The sequence below is a fragment of the Anguilla rostrata genome, chromosome 6 (assembly GCF_018555375.3).
Source record: "Anguilla rostrata isolate EN2019 chromosome 6, ASM1855537v3, whole genome shotgun sequence".
NCBI lineage: Eukaryota > Metazoa > Chordata > Actinopteri > Anguilliformes > Anguillidae > Anguilla > Anguilla rostrata.
Window position 1 is genome coordinate 17,674,561 of NC_057938.1, and position 23,247 is coordinate 17,697,807.

The 23,247-nt window shown below is 43.5% G+C and overlaps 1 protein-coding gene across 2 annotated transcripts in view; it reads left to right on the forward strand.

Moving 5' to 3' along the window:
- Positions 1–23,247, forward strand: part of fndc3ba (fibronectin type III domain containing 3Ba) — a 147,771-nt gene that overhangs the window by 106,744 nt on the left and 17,780 nt on the right. For both annotated transcript variants that reach the window (XM_064338733.1, XM_064338734.1), the window contains exons 10-22: positions 839–977; positions 1,135–1,194; positions 3,721–3,845; positions 7,949–8,123; positions 9,244–9,330; positions 11,143–11,281; positions 11,791–11,862; positions 12,426–12,544; positions 13,345–13,450; positions 15,511–15,683; positions 17,079–17,192; positions 17,353–17,502; positions 20,058–20,338. In XM_064338733.1, the coding sequence (XP_064194803.1) occupies positions 839–977; positions 1,135–1,194; positions 3,721–3,845; positions 7,949–8,123; positions 9,244–9,330; positions 11,143–11,281; positions 11,791–11,862; positions 12,426–12,544; positions 13,345–13,450; positions 15,511–15,683; positions 17,079–17,192; positions 17,353–17,502; positions 20,058–20,338 (1,740 nt within the window). The remainder of the gene's footprint in view (positions 1–838; positions 978–1,134; positions 1,195–3,720; positions 3,846–7,948; positions 8,124–9,243; positions 9,331–11,142; positions 11,282–11,790; positions 11,863–12,425; positions 12,545–13,344; positions 13,451–15,510; positions 15,684–17,078; positions 17,193–17,352; positions 17,503–20,057; positions 20,339–23,247) is intronic.

A 23,247-nucleotide genomic window follows, 5' to 3' on the forward strand; every position in this document is an offset into this window, starting at 1 on the left:
CGTGTCTGCAGTCTTATCGATTCCGTTTTCATCCTCGTGTCACAGTGTGCAGATGGCCGTACGAGAACATAAGCGTGTATTGCCATTAATCTTGTTTTGCGCTCTCAGTCTGTTCAATGAATTCCGCCGTGCCAATTTTTATTAGGCTAATGGCTTAGATTATGTTCCAGCCGATGAACTTCGGGCGTCCTGGGTGACATTGCCTTTTAAAGGCCGCGGGTGGATGAAGCGTGCTGGAGGCAGACGAGCGTCCGCCTTCGCACCAAGCCGGCTGACGTGACCGTGGGTGTGGGGCGGGGTCTGTGTTCACTGCAGGAATGGGAGTAGCGCTCTTGGCGCCTTCAGCCAGTGCAAAAACTTTTAGCACACGCAAAACTAATAACGCCGTCAATGATTGGTGCTAAAAAAAATTGTGACCAATCATTGGTCTTGTTAGTCGTTTGGGATGTGCTAAAAGGTTTTGCATGTGCTAAAGGGTTTGGGCAAGTTCAGGCCCTTAAGCCATACCAGGTCTCAAAACAAGCACTTTAATATGCTGCTAACAGAGGTGTAGTGTCCATGTAGTACACCTGCTTCTAGTTGGAACTTGGATGGCTGATACTGCCTTGCATTGGGAGTGCCCTACAGTGACCTGGTTCTGTTTATGTATACCGAGGAGTTAGAATGGCTGTGTGTACCTTCTGCCCCCAACTAAAAGCTGATAATGTTCAAGGGTTTAGGAACAGAGATTTCCATATTGAAACAACATCAGCGATGTTCCTCGTGTTTCTCGACTGGGGCTTATATGTCACATGACGCAGACAGCTTCTGACCGAATGCGTATGCGTGTGTTTTTTAGGGTGAATGCCCTGTGCAATTCGGTGAAGGGGCCCTGCTCAGAGGCGGGGACCTTCACCACCCACAGCAGCGCTCCTGACTGCCCCTTCCCCCCGAAACTGTCCCACCGGACGAAGAGCACCCTCACTCTGCAGTGGAAGGTATAGCAAAATGGCCGCCACGAATGCCGCCCGCCTCCTTTTACTAAAATATTATTCTCACTGCTTCCACACAAAGTACATTCACTTAAGGAATCCTTAACAATTGCTAAAATGTCATCTCGTACAACGAATTCTCACTCTCCCTCTCTCTCCTCAGTTTCAGCCGCCGGTAGACAATGGCTCAAAAATCACCAGCTACCTGTTAGAGTGGGATGAGGTAACTCATTTTGCAACCTTTCACTTCTCCGTCTGACTGTGATGAATTTAATGGTGCTGGCGGGGAGACAGTCCATTATACGAAATGAACAGAAATAGATGTTCGCGGCACCCACAGGCTTTGTGTTGACTGCACCATTGGTAGGCTTGCTCGTGTTTCAGGGACTGAATTTATGACAGCATAGACAGACCATAGCGTGTGGGTTCAGATCTCACCTATAAATTCTTCACCAGTGTTCCCTTGAGTTTAGTTCTTGGGCCGGATTTGATAGCTTAGCAGACCTTGTCAATCAAGCATTACAAAGTTCACATTTTATCCAATTTCCCATTCATTCAGCTGGACAATTACTAAAGCAGGTATGGATTCATATGTTACAGATTCAACGTTCAATTAATATTATTAAATTTGACAACCTGTTGTACTGTAGCAGAATTACCTTGTGCCGCCTTAACTTTAATTAGTGCCCCAAACCTGGCGAGATGTCTCTTGTGACATATAGTCCCCCTGTGTGGACGGGGTTCCAACATGGCATCTTCTGAGCTGTGATCCCTTCTCTTCTGCTGCCATCTCTGATTTCTACCTGTCTGAATACAGCAACAAAAAAAAATAGGCAGACTATAAAAAATGATCCAAGACCTAACCCAGGAAGAAATCTGATTTTGAACAGAGCTTCTGAAACTGAACACACTCTGCCCCTCGGGGTACTCCAGCTACTGTTCCACCAAATCCCTGCTCTTGATTAAGGCAGCAATATACATTTATGTGTTTAACTGCTTCCAAAATTTGTCCTTTAAACAAATGTTTGGCTCATGTTTTTGCCTCTGAAATCTTTGTTTAATGGGGGCAGGAGCTGGGTTTCAGTTACCAGTTCTGCAGGATGGTTCTTCCTGGCTGTCTTACATCACTGAATGTACTGTATTACTATTTTCAAAGCAGCAGCCACAGAACCTAATCACAGGAAACTAATGTACTGTCACAGCTGTCTGACCCAACTTATCTGGCGGTCATTGGACAAAATGCAGCTTATCCATTCTCAGCTGCAGACATGTATGTTTCCAACAAAATTTGGCCTTTGAGGTGAGGGTAGGGAATGGTAAATTGATAATTCAGATCATCTGGCAGTTTGTTGCACAAAAATTTAGGTTAAAGCAGAATTTGCTGGGAGGTTCCAGGACCACATTTTCCTGATTTAGGTGCACGCAGCTAGCTAGCTAAGCTTTAAGTTTACGCTCACCATGCCAATAAACAGCAATGGACAGTAATGGACTTTTAAATTAGAGTATTAAAGCAAACAGCCATTTTCTTTTTAAACTCAATAAAGACATTAAAAAACCAGTCAACCCTGTTTTACTTTGCTTGCTCTAGTGAAAAATAAATAAATAGCACTGAATAAAAGGCACTTCTGCAGTGCAGTTAAACAGTCCCGCTGCATAGTCTGCCCTTTGTTTTATAGTTTTGGCCTCAGCACTAGACTGAAGAGGTGGGCCTGCTTCCAGAGGCTGTTGATGATTTTTTGGTCCGTCTCTCTTTTAAATTACGGCACCGGGACCCATGTCACCTCTCTGGCTCATTAGCATTCTCATCCATCAGCGGTGTCCTCTGCCCTTCTGCTGTGTGCATTCCCTCTCCCTCTCTCTTTCTCTCACTGTCTTTCTCACTCTCTCTCTCTCTTACCGTCTTTCTCTCTCTCACTCTCTCTCTCACTGTGTTTCAATCTCTCTCTCTTGCTCTTTGGCTCTCTTTCGCTCTGTTACTCTCTCTTGCTCATTGGCTGTCTCTCTCTCTCTCTCACCGTCTCTCTCTCTCACTCTGTCTTGCTCTCTTGCTGAGATTGCAGCAGTCAGTTCAGTTTGGATTCGAGCGTCCCCTTTTTTAAAATTCTCCTGGCAAAGTGAAATAAGTCCCTCCTTGCTAATTCAGTATCTGTTTTTACCCCAGCAGCTAGACCACAGCCATGTTAGCACATCAGAAGGTTATTTTCCCGCGCGTAGGAAAAGGCAATTGAACTTTATATGAATATTTGGAACTGTTTGCCGTGAGCGATGTGCTGTACATGGCAGGCCAGAGTATTCAATCCAAGGCATGTTCAGAGGAAATGGCTGTTAAGAGTAAAGGTTAAAGTCGGTCAAAGTCTTTGAGCTACAAATAGGCAGTATTGCTTTTGGAGTAAATCAGATTCTGGAGTGAATGAGATGAGACCACACATATTACCAGTCGTTCTGCTGCACAGCTGGAAATTGTAGGGTCTTTCAAAGTATCAGTTTTATTGGGGATCCAGAGTTGAGTGATGAAATTTGCCAATAACAAAACTAACAGTGTCCTGATAAAAGAAAAATTACAGACAGGCAGACAGACAGTCGCGCACAGTATGTTAGATTTCTGTTTGTCTTTCTGTATGTGAGTTTTCAGGGCCGAGAGTGACTGGTGCCTTTTGTTTCAACTTGGCTGTGCAGATTGTTGCATCATGAATTCTGTCTGTCCTGATATGTCCTGACACTCTCCTCTTTTCCTGTTTCTCTCCCTCAGGGAAAAAAGAACAATGTTTTCAGAGAATGCTATTTTGGGAGCCAAAGGCACTGTAAACTCACGAGACTGTGTCCAGCCATGGGGTACACATTTCGATTAGCGGCGAGGAACGACATCGGCACTAGGTATGGAACACTGAGGTAACCTCTGGCCAAACCCTTGCAGTTGAAACCATTCTGAATGCTGAAGCTGGCAATGCTTTAGCAGTGGTTCTCAAAATGTCCACTTAATGAAAAGAATTTACACTTTATTGATATATAGCATAACATATGCTCAAATGTATAATAAGATTGTTTTTAACATATCTGAAAACATGTACATGTAAACTGTAACTAGTTCAGTGCATGTAAAAGGCACAGTATTTACTGGTTGGTAATTATGGAGAGTGTGTGGTATGCTCATCAATGAACTGATATTACTGTAGCGATGCTGGATTCAAATAAACACTCAATATAAATTTGTTCCTATTAAAATGGTAACTCATATCAGGAGTGGACATACGTGGGCATACATTCATTGGATCTTAAGTCCAACAGCTTAACCAATCGGCCATCCTGATTCAGTTTTCCGGTTTGGGAACCACTGCTTTGTACCAGATTACACCAAAAGGCCTCACAAAGGTTTCTCTTAACCTTACAGTTACACAGACATACAGACACAAGTAGAGGGATGCACATCCTTTTTTGAGAAATACATTGTTTTTTAGACTTTATCTACATTAACTGCCTGTTTTGGTTTCCCTACCTACAACAAAGCAGCCTAACATTTCAACAAACCATTTCATTAAATTAAATTTTTTACAGATTATGTGGATGGAATTTCATAAGAGGTCTTAAATGTTTCTGTATTGAACTTCATTCAATGGTGGTTGTGCTCTTCATTGCTGTGAATCGTATCCAGGCCACTTTAATCACTTAGTCACTGAAGTATTTATGCAAATCAGCTAACTGCGCAACCACTCCAGAATAGCTGGTGAGAGCATGTGCAAATGAGTAAAAAACAATGACAAACCGAGAAACATCAGATTTTCTGAACAGGGGCTTTGGATCTTCATGACGTGGGCCAGGGTTAAGTGGCCGAGATCAAATTTGATAAATTTAATTTAACTGCAACTTATGACCTATATGGGCCCCGGTCATACGTAATGTCAGTGGGAGTTCCGCAACATGATGGAGCGGATTTAAAGAAAAGCTCCAAGGAGTGCCACATAAAAAATTGGCTTCAGTTCGTAGCGAGAGGTCCTGCAGTTGAGCGGTGACTCAATGATATCTTGTATTGAACTCTGATCTGGAAGACGTTATTAAGTGAGCGAGTACTTGACACAGTGTGCTACTGACACTGAGTCGTACGCTCAAGGCAGGCTAATTAAACGACACCCTTTCACAAGCACTGTCATTTGGTTCTGTTCATCGTGCACATTTTAAGGGGTTGTTTTATATAGCCTAGGTCTAATGGGCCTCATTTGCGATGGCATAAACACAGCATCAATCTGCTTTAGCTCCTCGGGGAATTCCACTGCGACTGGCTTTCAGGCTGTTTTGAGAGGAGCCGTCTAATGGGCTGAATCTGAGCGATGTGCATTCTATGTATTCTGCTGCTTTGTCGGCTACAGCCCATGATTTTAACTGGCCTCTCGCAACAGTTGGGTCTTGCGGCAGGAAGAGGCGCAACACAAGCTCAGGAACTCCGTAACGAGTTAAATGACGGGACATTTTCTCTTTCGGGTCGGCCTATTTTTTGAGCGGGAGTTGTGCCAGGTTTTAGCTTCGATGCATTAGGCTATGATTGAGGCTGTGCCTCATCTCACTTTGAAAACACATCTCAGAATGAATAAATATAGTAAGATGATGGTTTCACTCACGCCTGTTTTTCATGTTGAGCAAGCGCAGAGTAAATGCCACTAATTTAAAACTCGTCATTTTAATAGGAATCCATTTTAATTTGGAGCGCTAATAATGGTGCAGGACTAATAATGACTACAAAAGGCAACAGACAAGATCGGTTGATGGACTGGTCAATGGTCCTCTTTTTCTTGGTTTTAAATCAATGATTTTTTAAAATTTAAGTAACATGGTTATTGGAGTTACCCGAATATTTGTTTCCATACTGTAAATAGTTCCATACAGTGAAATAGCCTACTTAGATTATACCACCAAACAAATTTAATGTTCCAGAGTCAGTCTTCTTTGTCATAATTCTACTATTACTACCCTCTCATGACTCATTTCTGTCTGTTAACCCAAGGACGGATGCTCTTGTTACTTGTGTATGGAAGATTCACTCTCTCGCACGCCAGACATGTCTCTTCCCCTTGCAATTACAACACGTTCCGTCGACATTTACAAAGGCATTACTGCCTGTTTTCTAGTCGTCTTACAAAAATCCATATTTATTGTGAGTGATAAATTGCGCTCGTCTTTGTGTCCGCCACACCTTGTATTGACCCTCATTTGTATAGAAATGAGTCACTTTGGCTGTGAAATTCATGTAGATAACAAAGATAAATATGCACGACCCATATGGTGCGCTGTGTCCCCATTTAATTAGCAGTGGCGTTGCATACGTGTCCCACCCACTGGGTGCTTTGTGAATCATACCTGTTTTTTCTGGTGCTTGTGGCAATTTAATGGTCTTGAAAGTTTCACAATACATTTGTTGACCCCCACCCTGCCCCAAGATCCCTACAATGATGGGACGCTGTATTTCATCTTAATTTGGCTTCTGTCACCTGACACCACCGCACTCCAAAGCAGAGCGCAATATCAGGCATCGCAAGATTTCTGCCAGTATTTCTGAATGGATCCATCTGTAATGTTGCCATTTTAGACAAAGTGGCCTGCTTGAGCCTGCTATGAAGAATGCGCAGTGAAAGTCAATTTTAGACAGAAAAACCTCACTGCAATCTGTTACGTCAGCCTCAATATCACTGAATGAGGTGCACACTAATGGAATTGTCTGCAGAAAATGTTTACAGTGTAAGAACAATACTACTCCTGTTTCTTCAGTCCCCTACTTCTGTGAGATCCAGCAGATGCTGGAGGGCTTTTTTTAGTCAGGTCACCACAGGCTCCGTGGTCCAGTACTGTCCCTCCCTGAACATGAGGGCGGCAGGGGTTGGTAGAACCCCAAATAGCAGGGTGGCAACCTTTAGGCTTCCATACCAACCGGAGCGGTGTTAGAGCGAGGCAGGCAGGTAGCATGGGGCTGGATGGACAGCTCCTGATGAGAACAGAAGGTCACCCCAGGCCTCACAAGAGTTCTGCGGAAGGTGTTGAAGGCCTACTGGCTGTCGCAAACTCCCCGCAAGAAGGACCTGGGGCCACAGCTGTGGGAAGAGCCTATTCTCTTCAACAGACTGATTGGTTCAAAGCCTCTAGTGGTAGCCACATTGTAGAGCTGGTTTAATGTAGTCTGTAAGCTGGCTCATGACAACTGTGGAGTGCGGTCTCTATTTTTTGTTAACGATCTCTCTCTTTCTGTCCTTTTTCTCCCTTTCCCTCCCCTACACTCAGGTTAATATGATCCTTTATCTGCAGAACATGGCAATTTAAGGTCTAATGTCTATGTATGTAACAAATATTAAATCGTAGTGATAACAATAGTAGCAAACAAACACTCTCACTCCTATCAAACGCACATATTCACACTCACGTACCCACACCCTCACAGCCGACCCCCCTGCAGAATTTGAAGCCAGAATTTAATGGGCAAACAGCCTTTAAATTGATCATTACAGTCGGCCGGTCGTAAAAGTCAGGTCCAGGGCTCCGAGAGCGCAGTCTCGTTTTGTAGACTTGAATGCCGAGTGAGCCTCCGCTTCCCTCTTCATTTAGACAGGGCCAGAGTTTCACTGCATAGCACAAGTTGAACTAATGTAACATAAATAAGAGGGGCGGCCGAAGGCAGGCAGGAGCATTTTCAGGGAAATGAGGTGCAGCCTTTAGTACGTAGCCTGCTTCGATATTAAACAGCCCCGAGCCTTGGGTTAACGGTCAAAGTGTTACAAGACGCAATAAAGCCAGTGAGAATTTTTCAGTATGCTTGGACCGTTCGCGGTAATACCAGAATAGCTTTTTTGCAATGGCTACAGTGGCTAGGCATCTCTGCTTGTGAATTGCGGACCAAATTGCTTGTATTGTGTGTGTGATACGCGCATTGGCCCATTCACTGTCTCCTGTGCTCTCATTGGTTCGTTCGCACGGTAACGGGCTCTGATTGGTCCCCGCAGCGGCTTCAGCGCAGAAGTGGTCTTCTACACGACTGGAAACCTCCCCCAGCTCCCCCTGGCGCCGCGGCTGGTGCGCGCCGGAATCACCTGGATCACACTGGAGTGGAGCAGACCCGACGGCTGCACGGCCGAGGAGGTCATCACCTACACCCTGGAGATCCAGGAGGAGAACAATGTGAGCGTCACTGGGACCCCCCGCCTGACCTAGCCTGTCTAATGTCTCTACTGACACTGTCAGCTCCACAAGCTCTTTATTGACCCTGAATTATACCTCTTTGAAATCAGTACTGGCTAGGGTTGGACCGATTAGCCTGTTAATCCCTCCGATTAATCAGCTAATGCTATAACCAGAAAATAATGAAAAGTGACCGTGTTTTATTGTGAAATACAAATTTTTTGAATATGTATCGCAGTCGTCGTCGTCTGCAGAAAAGGAAGAAGCACAAATTTGTAATCCGTGTGGGCTGTAAAATATGCTAGCATGGTGTTGGGTGCTCTCTTCAAAAGGAGGAATATCAGGCCCTGAAGGGGAATTTACATGGACATTTTTGATGCAAGTTAAATGAGGTGTGAACATGACTATTAAAATCAAAGCTCTTTGTGTACACTAATGACTACTTTGCTTTAACACCTGCAAACAAAGCATCCGTTATAGCTACTGTTAGTCAGCTAAATGAAACTTGTGATAGAAAATTGTGATCCTAAGACCCCTTTCACTCAGCTGTACTGGCCCAGTTCCCTAACAGCTGTACTGTGAAACTAAATGTTTACCTTTTCATTCTCTGTACTCCTGTACCCTGTTAGCCAGCTCACTACTGGCCGCACTTTTGATTTAAACACCAATCTTCCTGACACTCCATTATTGATGCTACAAGTTGATTTAAGATCACACTGCTGGTATTGTCAGCTACCTCAATAGCCTCATTACTGATACTGTTAATCATTTAAATGAGCTCATAACAGATACTGGCAGGCTTCCTATTGACTCTCCAATGGCACTTCAGCCCTTCTGATGTAAAAAGATACATTAAGTCAGTGGTTAAATGTCCTGGGTCTGGAATTTTCCTGTCCACTGTGCTCTGGCGCTGCTGTGCAATAGACGACCGGAGATTCCCATAGGCCGGTTATCTATACCTCTTCGTTTGCTGTTGCCACCCTTTAAAATGAATCACCCCCGGGCGACAGACAGTGACTGCGTCGGGCGTGGTCCGTCGCCCTGCGCCCGCTTTCCCCGCCCGCCGTGTACCTGTGCTTGACTGCGTGCCCTTTGTTTCCCGCCTGTCATTCCTCCACAGGGAACTGAGTTTAATCCAAAGTACACTGGAGAAAACTTGACTTGTACTGTGGAGGGACTGAAGAGGAGCACGCAGTATAAATTCAGGGTAAGTGAGCCGGGAAAGAGGAGGAGGAGGAGATTGCCTTGGTCTTCTTAGTTCCAGAGACTTCACAAAACCGAAATTTACTGTCATTAAATGCCGGCCACACCATTTCAGCCTCTCTCTCTCTATAAGATCAAAGGTAGGCTTATAAATGGAAATTTATAAACCACCTTTTTTGTGGTTGGTCATTGGTTTTCCCTGAGGCCGGTCCAAGGAGGTTGTTTGAGGAAACAAAGCCCTGCAAAATGCAGTCAGAAACAAGTAACTTAGTAGCAAGTAACTCCTAATAAGTCTTGACCATGTATTACAGCTTATAACAAGAGTAATGAAACTGTAATAAGAAATTGTTACAAAGCATTCAAAACATCAGATTCAAAATGATTTCTGCATGCATTATGACAGTCTTATGACATGCCTGTGGCAGCATTCTGTAGACTTAGTCATGTAGTTTAATTAAACGGTTGCCATGAGCATACAGTTGATAGGAAGTGTGGACAAAAGTGTGGCCACTATTGTGTCGAGCTTATATAAAAGGTAAAGTCAGCTAGATCTCTGTAGAACTTTTTTTTTTTACTTTGTAAAAAGGCATTTGAGTATTCTTATTCTTGACTCTGTGACAGTGTTCACATGCTGTACGTAGGCCCTGTTGCAGTGCATTATTTGATTAAGGGTGACCTTTCTGGATATTGCCTAAAGGTATTAGATTTTATATATTTGAATTTTGTTGTCCATTATAATTCCTCTAATAGGTAATTGAGACATTTAAATGGGAGGCGAAAACCAAAAGCAAGTGTTTTATAACAATGAGGCTGGCTGGTGGACCCATCCAAATTTAATTTTGAGGCATTTAAAGTTCCCCTCAGGTTTAGAGAAAGTGCAGGAGATTCATGTTGCTCTAAAGTCAACTGAACAGAATTTGTACAGGAAGTTTTCAAATAACCCCACTCTGGTGGTTGTTTTGAGCTTCACACACACAATAAAGCCCCCTGTGTTCATGGTCGAAGCTTATAATTGAAAAGCAGCGCTATGCATGTCTTTTGCTTTGTCCTTTTCCCTCTCTTCACTCCTCCACAGGGGTGCCAGATGTTTATGGCTTTCTCTGTCAAAAACAACATGATGAACATTTCTCACCAGTCTTTCGTTGGCTCCCACAGAACTTTAATGGACTCCCCCATGTCCGTAGGAAATTTCTCATCTACCACAAACACAATTACATTTTGCCTCGGAAATTGACATTGCTTTTTCACGCCTGTCACTACTTTTAGATTTCCAGACTGGCAACCGTACCTCCAGCATTCTTTCTCTCTGCTCCCTTCACATTCTCTGGATTCAACTTGATGTATTCAAACAAGTATTTATATGCAATGGCTGCACTGTCACTTAAAAGCAACTACACATGCAACACATCAACGTACAGTACAATAATAACAACACAGGAAAAATGCAGCATTGAAGATTATATTTGCAGTAGAACAAATGCGATCACAGTAGAATGTATGTTTGCAGCCATTTTCTTTGTGTTGTGAGCAGTAGCTATGAGCTTCACTTCAGGTGTTATGAAGTTCCTCTCCTCCCCATCAAGCACGGCAAGTTTGTCGGGGTTTTTCATGTATAGAAAATGTAGGACTCAACAAGCACCCGGACGAATGTTCTCCTCTCTCACTCAGCTCCAAGGTCTCTTTTCTCTGTCGTCAATAGAGGCTTTTGTTTTGGAATTGCAGTAGAGAGACTCCTTTAGTCGGATTGTATAGTCCTGTTTGTACTTATACATACTTACAGACTCTCTCTCTCTCTCTCTCTCTCTCTTTCTCACAGCTCATAGCTTCCAGCATGGAAGGAAGGAGCAGCCCCAGTGAAATCCTGGTTTGTAACACAAGTCCAGACAAGCCGGGACCACCCTCCAAACCGTGCGTCAAGGGCGCCGTGACGCCCCACAGCTTCTGCGTGAAATGGGGTACGCCGGCTGTCTGCCTTCACCTCTCTTTATGCCTCCACCCTCTCTGTGTCTCCACTCTCTCTCTCTCCCTCTCTCTTTTTGCCACAAAGAAATGTGAAAAGATGCTTTTCTGCAAAGAGCGTTGCCAATTAGAGCGTTCCTCCAATTAGAGCTGATCTTGAAAGGTTTGTCATGACGCGAGTCAAAAATCGATCGTTTATCTGTAACAACCTTGAGGGTGTCTTCAGTTCACTACTGTTATGTAGGCAGGGTTGGGCTTTGTAAGCATTTGAGTAGGAGACCTCCTGGGAGTGTGGAGTTGCAGCTGGAAGTGGTGTCGGTAGGCCAGTAAGGGGCGCTGTTCCCTCTGGACCAATAGAATGACCCGACACTGTAATGGGGACACTGTGCTGTAGGAGGTCTCTTCCATTAGCTGAGGCTGAGGTCCTGACTCACTGTGGCATGAAATTTCACTCTGAATGAGGCTTGTTGAAACATTTCACGTTCTCCCTCCCTTCCTGTTGCAGACCCTCCTCAAGACAATGGCGGCTCAGAAATTTTGACATACCTCTTGGAGATTTCAGAAGGAAATTCTGACGGTACAGTCATTTTTAAAAATGTATTTCCTCTGTCAGTCTTCTCTGCTAAAGTGCCGCTCACTACATTGTGATTTACGTTTGTTTTTGTCCACTGACACACTTCTCGCCTAATACCACAAAGCACAGCACATGATGTTCTCTCATGTAATTGGTTCTTGTTCTTAAAAGGATTTTGTTTGGCGTTTCATTGATTTGTGAATCGATCCACTGCTGCTTAACCTGCACAATTCCTGCGAAGCACCACCCCCCCCCCCCCCACTACCCCCACCACCCCTGGCTTGTACCATTTATTGTATGCTTGTTTAGAAGAGGTCACAAGCACTCTAGTTTTACTTCATTTACAAAGCATGCATTAAAATGTCATGAAAACTCTGGGGTGTCTCGTGGCCGTAGCCTGCAGAGCACTGCCCACATGCTCATTACGAGCCGCGACGTCGGCGGTTCGAATCCCGACCCATGTTCTTCCTGTCTCTCAACACTGTTCTGTCCAATAAAGCTGAAAAAGCCCCCAAAAATATAAAAAAATATCATGAAAACTCAATATGATACTTTTGTCCCCGTAGCCAATCAGTGGGATGTTGCATATAGTGGACCGGCCACAGAGTGTGAATGTGATCACTTGAAACCTGGCACTTTGTACAGACTGCGGATCTGCTGCATTAGCACCGGCGGACACAGTCAGGTATGAGCCCAGATGCATGGTGGGAAACTATGCCAAAAAGAGAAAGCTACATTAATGGGAAGACTATTAAATACACTCATACAATGTAATAATAATAATTATAATAAAAATATAATACAGTAGTACCTCTGATAAATTAACACATTGAAACTGGCATGAAAAAAACATCTTTTTAAGGAATTTGAGTCAATTGTATGATTACATTACTGTAGCCATATTTTTATAAGGGTCCTGCCATTTTGTAGCTATAAAACCATTATTAAAACAACCTTAATTGAGATGTCATTAGAAAGCACTTTAGCACTTTAGCTTTTTGAACAGTACTCCTTTTCAGTCTCTTTTTCAGTGACCCTCTATCTTTGGCATCTTGGAATTTTTTTTTTGCATCTTTTCTCAGAAATGAATGACTTTAGCACATTCCCTTCTTTAGCAGTTGTTTTATCAGCTGAGTTTTTTTCTCAGTGGAAAACTCATTTCCGTTTAATTTTTATCTTCTGTAACTTTGCGTGCTTCATGAGTGCTACTTCAGGTTTCATAACTATTTGGTTGACTGGTCAGTTCATTGCTCTTGGAATCTCTTGGAGGGTTTCTTGTAATCATAACAACAATAATAATGATTTTAATGATTTTATAGTTTATTTTTATACAGTTCTTACTTGCTATTAGAGTAAGTTCCCAACATGACAAAATGACAACAAATATAGGATAGAGAATAAAATGGAATGGAAAAAGTCCAGTAAACAGTTGATGTAAATCTGTACAACAGTGCACTCTCCCAACTTGTTTCTGTGTTCCCGCAGTGTTCTGAAAGCCTGCCGGTCCGTACGCTAAGTGTGGCCCCAGGGCCCTGCCAGCCCCCGAGAATTGTGGGTAAAGCCAAACACAAGGAAGTACAACTACAGTGGGGTAAGCCTCCCTCCCCATATCTTTACTGTTATCTCTTTCGCAGTCATCACAGATATTTTATGTTGTGTCTTTTTAAGGTAATTGTTTGTTTGTGGCCTTTTTTTTAACCAAAAATAGAAGTATTTTTTTTAGCCACGTGGGGATTTACAGTTAGGTATTAAATGATAACCGAACTCCAATTAGGATTCTCCATGGACATTTTGCTCTTTGTTTATGGTCATAAAGATTATTTTAAAGCTCTTGTGAAACAGGGAAGAAACTGTTGATGAGCTTAGACTGAATTTGTCTAATTTTGGCCCATTAAAGCCGATTCATTGTCTCGCTCCTTCAGTACTATAAAATTCTATGATTTTAAAGGTCATCAAGTGGGTGCCTGTAACTTTTTACATCCTATTAAAAATTGACAAAAAATTTATGAAGGTCAATGGAGTTTAATAGCCACGACTACGTTTTTGATGACACCTATTAATCTGCGTACATGCAGATTGATAGATTTACAGATACAGTTTTGGTCGCGGTGCATATGGGATTCATTTTGATTGGCTGATATGTTGTTCGGCTGCAGCACCCTGTGCGGACCTCATCTTGTCTAAAGCTCAGTGAAGTTCAAGCATGATGCATCAATCACTTGGGCAATCCCAAAATGAGACACGGGATACTGGGGGTTGCTAATCTAATTTCACAGCATAGGACGTGTAAAATTTTACAATTGCAATTTTACAATTTTGCGTAAAATTGAGAAGACGTATGACATATGTACACACAGCCCTAGCTGGGCAGAGGATCGCAAACCCTCCCATTGGCTATGGAGCTATGCCTTTTCTCTCAGTCCAGTGACCCAGCCATTACAGGAACATGGGGTAAGCTGCCCCCTTGACATGAAATGTTGCTTTTTACGTAAAAAACATTATTCTCCTGCTTTATACTTAATAAAGCACTTTTCCATTGGACTATGATTTTTTTTTTTGTTCCAACTAATGTGTTTTGTTTCTTGTCATATTGACGTGTAGCTATAAAAAGTCCTCGTAGTGGAACACCATGTTCTGCTATCTTTGTAGCTTTTTAATTATTTTGATTGTGTCTGACTGTTATAGTTTCTGTGCTTTCCGGCTCCCTCTTGATAATACCTTAGGGAGGAGGACCTTCGCTTAGAGGTGCAATTTCTGGAATTAACCAGAAAGTGGCACAGCGGGGAAGGGCTTGTGTGTCTGTGAACGCAGCCATGAGCAGTCGGAACAGTACCCTCAGTCCTACGCGCATAAATATCCTATTCAGTTCCACACAATCGTGTTTTCTCACCCGATGTGCACTGTTTTATTGAGCCAGGTTTCAAAATTGCGGGACAGACGCTTGTTAGTGTACGCAATTCGGCCTGCGTAATTGCACTATTGGGTACCTTGCTCTGTTAGACAATAATTGGTGTTTTCTTCACATGTGGGGTTTATATTAGGTTGAGGGGAAGGGTTCAAGAACATAATTATTTGAAACATAAAACTATGTTAAACTTTGAAAATAATAAAAAGGATATTACATATCTTTACATATTAGCTACAATGTAATAAAATGTAGATGATAAGGATAAAATGGGGTGTAATACTTTCCTTATAAAAATATGCTTTTCTTTGAGTCATATAAAATGTGGCATTTAAAAAAAACATTTTATTACATTATATAAAAACACAATGAAGAGAAGTCATTCATGATTGTTTCAGGAGTCATTCATTAATTTACCAGTGTCTATCTACTGATGATTTCCTATTGAGCTTTCAGGGAAGTAGAAACTAAGTCAAATGGAGTAAGAGAATTGACCTATAGCAAAAGTTTAATCTAATTTGTTTTACCAAACCCAACAGCAAGGCCGTGAGCCTCATGGGTATACTAACGTAGTTCAGAGACAGTGGTGACATCATCCCACGGAGCTTTAAATAAAGGTTTCTTTAGCTGGGGAATTTAGCTCCGCGCAAACTAGCATTTTGTCCTGTGTGCTCGAGGGGGCGGGGGGCTCGATGGGTGGGGGAGTCACAGAGACACTCCCTTTGAAACCTTTTCTCTCTCCCCAGACTGCCCCTCCTCTGAAGGCTCCTGCGAGGTGACGGAGTACAGCGTGGAGATGAGCCAGGCGGACGCCGCCCCCGCCGAGGTCTACCACGGACCCAGCCTGGAGTGCACCGTGGGCAGCCTGCTCCCCGGCGCCACCTACAGCTTCCGCGTGCGCGCCGCCAACGACGCCGGGGTCGGTGACACCTCCTCTCGAAATCTCAAACCCCGGGGGGGGGGGGTGGGGTGGGGGGGAACGGGGAGGGTAGACTGCCGATGGCGATGCAGGGTTGATGAAGCGCAAAGACGTGCTGTGATTGGTCGCAGGGGGAGTCATTATTCTGTTTATGTAGCTTTACTTCTCCGCTTTCTTTTCTTTCAACTTTTATTGCAGTTTCCTAAAATTTGGCGAATGTCAGTCGTGACATTTCGGTAATGTTTACTCAGAGTGCGTTGTAGTGAAGAAGAAACATTCCTGTTTGTTCTTGGTGTAATGGGCCGGGCCAGCAGTAATGAGCTGCCTTCTCTCTGGGGCTCACACCTGTTGTCTTGTCTGAATCACAGGCAACACAATGAAAGGCAATTAAACCTGACTCATCCGGCTTCTGCCAGTTCTCGGGTTTGCGGATAAGTGGGGGTGGGGACATTAAACCGTTCGTTTGAAATGTACATTAACACCTTTTGAGGGCGAATATGTCAGTGTGTGGTCTTTCAATGTATGGCACCGGTACCCTGTAAATGTCACTACCACTACCCTGTAAATGCGCTCAAATCATGGCAGACCATGCGGCAGCACCGTGGATTAGTCATCCATTACATTCACTGCTGGGTCTCTGCCTTTACTTATATAGTTTTCTTGGAATGCGTTTTAGTCTGGCCCGGATTTAGCAAATATTTCTTCTGAACTTTGACTCACAATATATTTGCAAGTTAGATTCTCTCTTGGTTATTTCTTGGTCACCAGTATTACAAATATGATCAATTATTACTAACTTCATTGAATCCAGGCCTGTGTGTTGTATCAGCTCAGTTTTGCACTGTACTTTTACATTGGACATTAATTGCATGTCTGCTCTTTTGTTAAAATTCATAGGTGCCTGAGGCTTAAAGTTTCTGTGTTTTACAGTTTGTACAAAAAAGAAATAGAGGTGCGCATTGAACTGTAATTTTCTGTTGATGGTAAGCTTTCCTTGAGTATACGCTTCCTTCTTAAGTTACGGCAGTGTCCTTTTCAGGCGTGAACTGCGGAGAGTTCATATAGTACGTTTTGCGCAAAGGTTACAATAACAGTAACTTGTTTATGCTGGCACGGTCTGCTTTTGGTGATGTATCTGTGGTCGAAACTGCTGTCATGGTTAATGTCTGATTTTAATCTCATTTAGGTTTGTTTCTACTGTAAACCCACCGATGTTTACAACCATAAAGCAGGATGAGGCTCCTTGAATGACCCAGAGCGGGAGACCAGAAACCCGTGCGCTCATTTATGGTCATAATAATGGTTATGACAAGTTTATTCTAGTCCATATTTTCTTTCTGATTTACATTTTGCTCACTGGTTCCTGGCCTCTGTGCCACACTCATGTCTCCGCAGTATGGAGATTACTCTGAAGCCACAGAGGTGACGACTGCAGCTGGTCCTCCAGGCCAGTGTGGGGCGCCCTCTTTGACACTCACATCAAGTACCTGTGTTCTCGTGAGCTGGGAGGTAAGTGCAGGCTCAATAGAAAAGCTTCCAGTTCCATCCACGTTTCTTGTTTAAGGTTCTCACGGTCACACCGGAATGGGGTAAGAAAATTCAAAAAAGTTGTTTTTGACAGCCCAGTGGCACGGTTCTGATCCAATGCCCCTGTCCCCTCCCTCCCCAGAGCCCAGAGAACTCTGGTGCTGACATCTCAGAGTACCGCCTGGAGTGGAGCCGAGACGAGGAATCCCTGGAGCTCATCTACTCCGGTACAGACACCCAGTGTGAGATCTCTGACCTTGCAGCCGCCACGCGCTACTGCTGCCGTCTGCAGGTGAGCACTAGCTACCACTTCCTGTTTGCTGCATTGATCAAAGCTTATCGTTCGGGACTGATGTTACCCAGTTACCATTGCTCTTGACTACAGATAATGAAGTGATACTGCTGTAGTTTACATTGAATAAATAGCAAAGTTTGGGTCGTCAATCGCATTTTATAATGGCTGCAGACAACCACACACTGCCAAGTGGACAAGCGCAAAACAATTACGGTACTGCTGATGTTGGTAAGCCCTGAGAAACACAGATTTTTCTGTCCAGATTTTCCTCACTGAGCAGTCTGACACCTCGAGTCACCTTCTCTGTCCAGACTCGTCGTTTTCCCATGGTATAATGTGACGTCCGTCGCTTCCCGAAACGCACAGTGCCAGCCCGCGTCTGAATAATAATGCTGCTTGATCACAAACAATGGATCCCTCAATTTCAAGGGCATCTGGGCATGAAAATAACACCCAATTATTTTTAAAATGCAGTTCTCGTCTACTCTTATTTATCACACACAGACACACAGACACACACACACACAGACAGACACGCACACACAGCCATCCAAGTGCAGTCATAGCAGCTGGCAGCATGGTGCTCATTATTTGCGAGGACAATGATCGCATCTCTGACATACGGAAGGGCTGCTGTGTAATGTGTGCATTTCTTTGAAAGGCTAAGTCACGGAAAGGACAACTGAACTGAACGGGCACCATGAATAAAAATAAGAAGAGCTCTGCTCCTCAAACACAGGACACTACGAATTGCTTTTTTAACCTGGTAAACCATGTCCCATGTCTGTGTGCAAGTATGCGTGCACGCGTTGTAGCCACCTTAAAAGAGAACTGTGATATGAGGAAGCTCAGAGTAGATATTTTCGTGTGAGGCGTATGACTGAGGGAATTGCTTTCGTTGTTAATTGTTGAACACGCGGGAACATTTAAGTAATGAGGAGCATTGTGCGCCGAGAGTCAGAACTGAATTACATGACAGCTTACGTCCAGCCTATGCAACTTCCTCCCATTCTCCGCAATCAGGTTACCTGGAAAATATATGACATCATCCACAAACAAAAGGGAATCGCTGAGACAATACCGTGTGCTCTGAGACAGTTTGTCCTAGGAAACACTACACAGATGAACATTATGCCATGTAATTGCCTCTTCACGCCTGGAATGAGTTACGGTGCATATTAAAGCTGAGCCCTTTGATTATCATGGGCCAATTCAGGAGCCTGGCTACCTTTGAATGTAAATGTTCTGACTGAAGTGCACTGTTTGATTATTATTATTATTATTGCATTTTATTATTTATTTTAATGATTTTTAGTTAATTTTTATATATTCATTTTATCTCTTGGGACCTTTAGCTTTTGTCTGTTAGAGACAGTGTGATTTCCCTGTGTAAATCAAGGTTCTTAATTGGATCATATGAAACTAAGAAATTAAGGTTCCTTTCAGTGATTGAGCCTTTTGCAGGAAAATTGCTTTATTAGGGCCATCTACTGGGGAAACCAAGGTACTACCGATTATTTGCTGGGAGCCACTCAGTGAGTGCGTGACTTATTTTTTCTAGTCCTGCTTATGCCAACAAATAAGTGTAAGCTATTCAAGTCTCCAGATCATAGTGTATGCACGGCAAGGAGATAATGTAAGCATCTTTAAGTGTTACTCTTTTCTTCTAAACGAGCCATCTGTCATGATGCTTTTACACAAACCATTTATTTATTTAAACCAAGCTGGCAGGGGAGGTCTGTTTTAAAGTGGCTGTGTACATGATGGAGATTCTTTATACCGTAATTGCAAACGCTGCGAGGCTTTCGGTCTGCTAGCCGCGAATGGCCCGCGCGGAGAACGGGGCTTTCAGACTTCATCAGAAAGTCCCTTAAGGACACAGACAGCCTCGTCGCTTCATGGACCGGGATCTGGGATTGATTTTAGTCTTGTTTTGTCTGAAGATGCGGTGGCCTCTACGCCATCCCTGATATGTTCGTTTGAAAAGGCTTGAAAGACTGCACTGAAAGTGGAAAGGCAGCAATGAATATGAAAAGCACTGTCGAAACGCACAGTATGTTTTTCATTTTCTCCAGAGTAGAGAGGGGCTCTGAAAAGCCTATGCTAATGTGCTGCTACTTAGCTGTTATTTTCATTTTGCGATACCAATACCGCGTCCCTGTCTCTCTCACTCTTTGCCCTTCCTTCCTAAGTTCTTTCCCCTCCCCCTTTCTTTTCATTCAGTTTCTGCAATAAGCGCCATACTGTGTGCTTTTGTTCTTAACTGTGTATTGTGCATTGTCACTATGCCTGCTCTGTGACATAAGGTTCAATATTTGTTTCCTGCTACTCCTTGAAAATCATTGCTTTTCATTCTTTGATGTTAGCTGAAGACTCTGCATTTTGTAGCGCTGTTGTCTGGCCTTTCCTCGGCCTGGCATTGGTCCTGAGCTAATAAACAGCTTATAATACAGTTTATTTTTCTTCCTCGTCAACCAAATATGCTTCGTTTTATAGCAGTGTGGTCTGAGGAGTCTGTTGTCGTTCCTAACCTACCAGTTCTGTTTTCCCAGGCTGCCAATCAGGCGGGAGCGGGGCCCTACAGCGAACTGGTGAGCTGCCAGACCCCCGCCACCACGCCCGACGCGGTGTCCGCCTTCTACCTGGCGGACTGCGACCACGCGGACGGCCGCCCGTTCTCGCCGTCCACGTGCCTTGCCCTGAAGTGGGAGGAGCCCTGCGACAACGGGGCCGAGGTCACCGCCTACAACATCGCGATGGGGGAGAGCCTGATCGCCGTGGACCGCGCGACCTGCTACGTGATCGAGGGCCTGCAGCCGGACAGCGAGTACACGTAAGGCAGCTGCCGACAGGCTCGCTGTCTGCGGCTTGCACATGACCGCAGATCCAAAGGGATTGCGGTAGCAGTCAAACTCAAACGACATGCCGTAATGCCATAAATGTCATAACCATCACATAACAGCTGTTCTAACCAGCCATTGACCTTGTTACAGCTTTTGTTGAAGCTCGTATCACTGTCACAATGTGATGTTGTAAAGTCATGCGTATGACAGCATAATGCAGGGGTGCAGCTGAAGTAACCCGTCACCCCCAAGGCTTAAACAAGCAGGGAAATTAATTTGAGTCTTTTGAGTCTCTTTCTGCCTCCCCTGCTCTCCTTAATGAATCTGAGACTGCATGAGAGTGCGCACTCATTACTGGGCCGCTGCCAAAACCTCAGGTCACCAAGACCTCATTGCAAGAGAACGTACGAGACAAAATTACAGAACACTGCGGAAACGCATTTACGTGGTGAAGGCTTGAATCAGGAAATTATTTGTTTACATGGCTATTCTTGTAACAAACTAAAAAAGGTTGTGTATGTTTACTGTTACCTGCATGCACCATGGGTATCTGAAATGCACTACCCACAATCCACCAAAATTAACATCATAATGTCATTTTCTAGCAGCCTCATCATGGGAGTACATGGTGTTTTTTGGATTGCACTTTACAGCTCAGGTGACAGGGCTAATAACTGTAAATGTATTAAGTTGCAGTTGACTTCCCACTAAATCTTGGCTTGTCACACAGACACAAAGTGAAATGTAATAATTATCAAGTCATATCAGACTTTTAAAAGTTTCTGTACTTATACTGACAAATTATAAAAATAATTTCATCCAAAAACTTCTCTAGAAACTCTCAAATATCTGTATTCACATGTTTCTATATTCCGTGACCACTTCTACCTCCCCCGCTTTTCCTTCCTCCAGACACTGTTTTACAGCCGCTATCAATAGTGACATTGAAAAAAACACTTCTATAAATGTGCTAATCAAAATAATGAATGTTACATAATGGTAATAATGGCAATAAACTGGACGCCCACTGTAGGGTCACCTTTACACAGTCTTTTTAGACCAGCCCCATTCAACCTTCCTGTTCATTACCACCGAGTTGTTGTTTATCGTGTATCTCTACGTGGGCAAAGCAAGATTGCCTTTCATCTACGTGGGGTTTAATTTCCCTGAATTTTTACAAGCCTGTATTTTAGGGCTTAATGTTGAGTCTTTTTCCACCTCATGATAGGAATTTGGTTGATGTGCTGTTGAGAATGTTGAGAATATGGGCATGCTCTCCTCCTGCCTCTACCTAAATCCGGTATCTGATGACAGTACTGGGTATGTTCTTCATGTGGGGTGCAGGGAGTTGTAACTCCCCAAGGTTGTCCCTGTTTTTCCTAGTGCTGGCAGCAATAAGAATGTCTCTCTCTAAACGTGTAGAGTCATGCAGATTTTCTCAGGCGGTTTCTGGTCATAGTCAGTCAAGTGATGAACCTGAGGTGATGAGGCTCAAATGTGCCATGTCTCTACCTTTCCTCTTGGGGAAGTGCCTTAACCGACTCAGCCAATCTAGATTTGGCTACAAAATTGCAATTGTCTCTTGTTTACACAATTTCCACTGTATGTTGTGGCCCATTCTGGTTTTATGTCTGAATACAGTTACAGATAACGATTTAGATAGTATCGTCTCTGCACAACCCTACACTATTCTCCTCCCTTCAGTATGATGCAGCTATATAATATATAATATACAGTATATAGTATGTTATGCAGCTAGGTACTTATTGAAGTGATTCAGTGAAAGTACCATGTTCAAGGGTACAACAGCAGTGTCTCACTTGGGATTCAAATGTACAACCGCAGGCCCAGTTCCCTAACCATCATGCTGTACTGCCACACTTAATTGTATAACTCCCATCAGGCTAACACACTGCGAAAGCCCATTGCATACTGGGATTTAATGGGGAGCTGCTGGCAACGAGTGTTAATTAATCCTGAGGCCAAAATCAGTCGCAGGCTGCATTGGAGTGCGTTTCTTAACACAAGCAAGTAGTAGCTCTTTACGACTGCTTTGTGAGATGGTGACTTTTAGCTACTCTCAACTGTAAGGGGGACACTTCTTGATACACAGGGTCTGTAATTCACTTTCACAAGGCAGGGCTTTTGCATGAGCTGTCTGTTCATGGCATGATCAGACTGTAGACACTGGTCGCTAGGCATTCGCCTATTCTGTGGCAGCAGGGGCATTTTACCACCATTCCCAGTAAAACACTGATCGGATTCTTTACTCGGCGTTCCCTTTGTCGGTTACAGTTCGTGTGCCATAAATCATTTTGTCTGTGGACTCTGCCGTTGACCCCAGAGGTTATGAAAGCCAGAGTCATCTGTCAAAGACTAGATTCATGACATGACTTTTCTGGAAACGGTTACACTTGAATACTGGCATGAATTAAAGGGCGTAAGCATTTATTTTTTTTACCTCTTCATTAATACAGTCTTTAGTGTTTGGTTGAGCTTTAATGTTTGTCCTACACAGATTCCCATCTGTCAATTATTAGAATACCTAAATAAGGTTGATTAACGTATTTAGAAAATGTTTTATTGAATGATGACATTTTTGCTTTATATCCCAGCAGCCTTAATTCTTTTTAGTTCCTTGGAATAAAGGCTTAGTGAAGCTTTTAAATCAAAGAGCCATTTTTTAGACCCAATTTATCAACTCTTGAGTCTTTTTTTCAGTCACCATTTGCATTGCAGGCCAGAATGATACTCTTCTTTGTGAGAATGATTACCCCTGCTGGTAGGTTGGTGTTCAGTGGTCAGCTTTTATGAAGCAAAGAATGGTGACAAAATTCTTTAATGGAACTCAGTCAGTGGTGAAGTTTAATAAAAGGTTTTTCCATCTCGTTCTTTATTA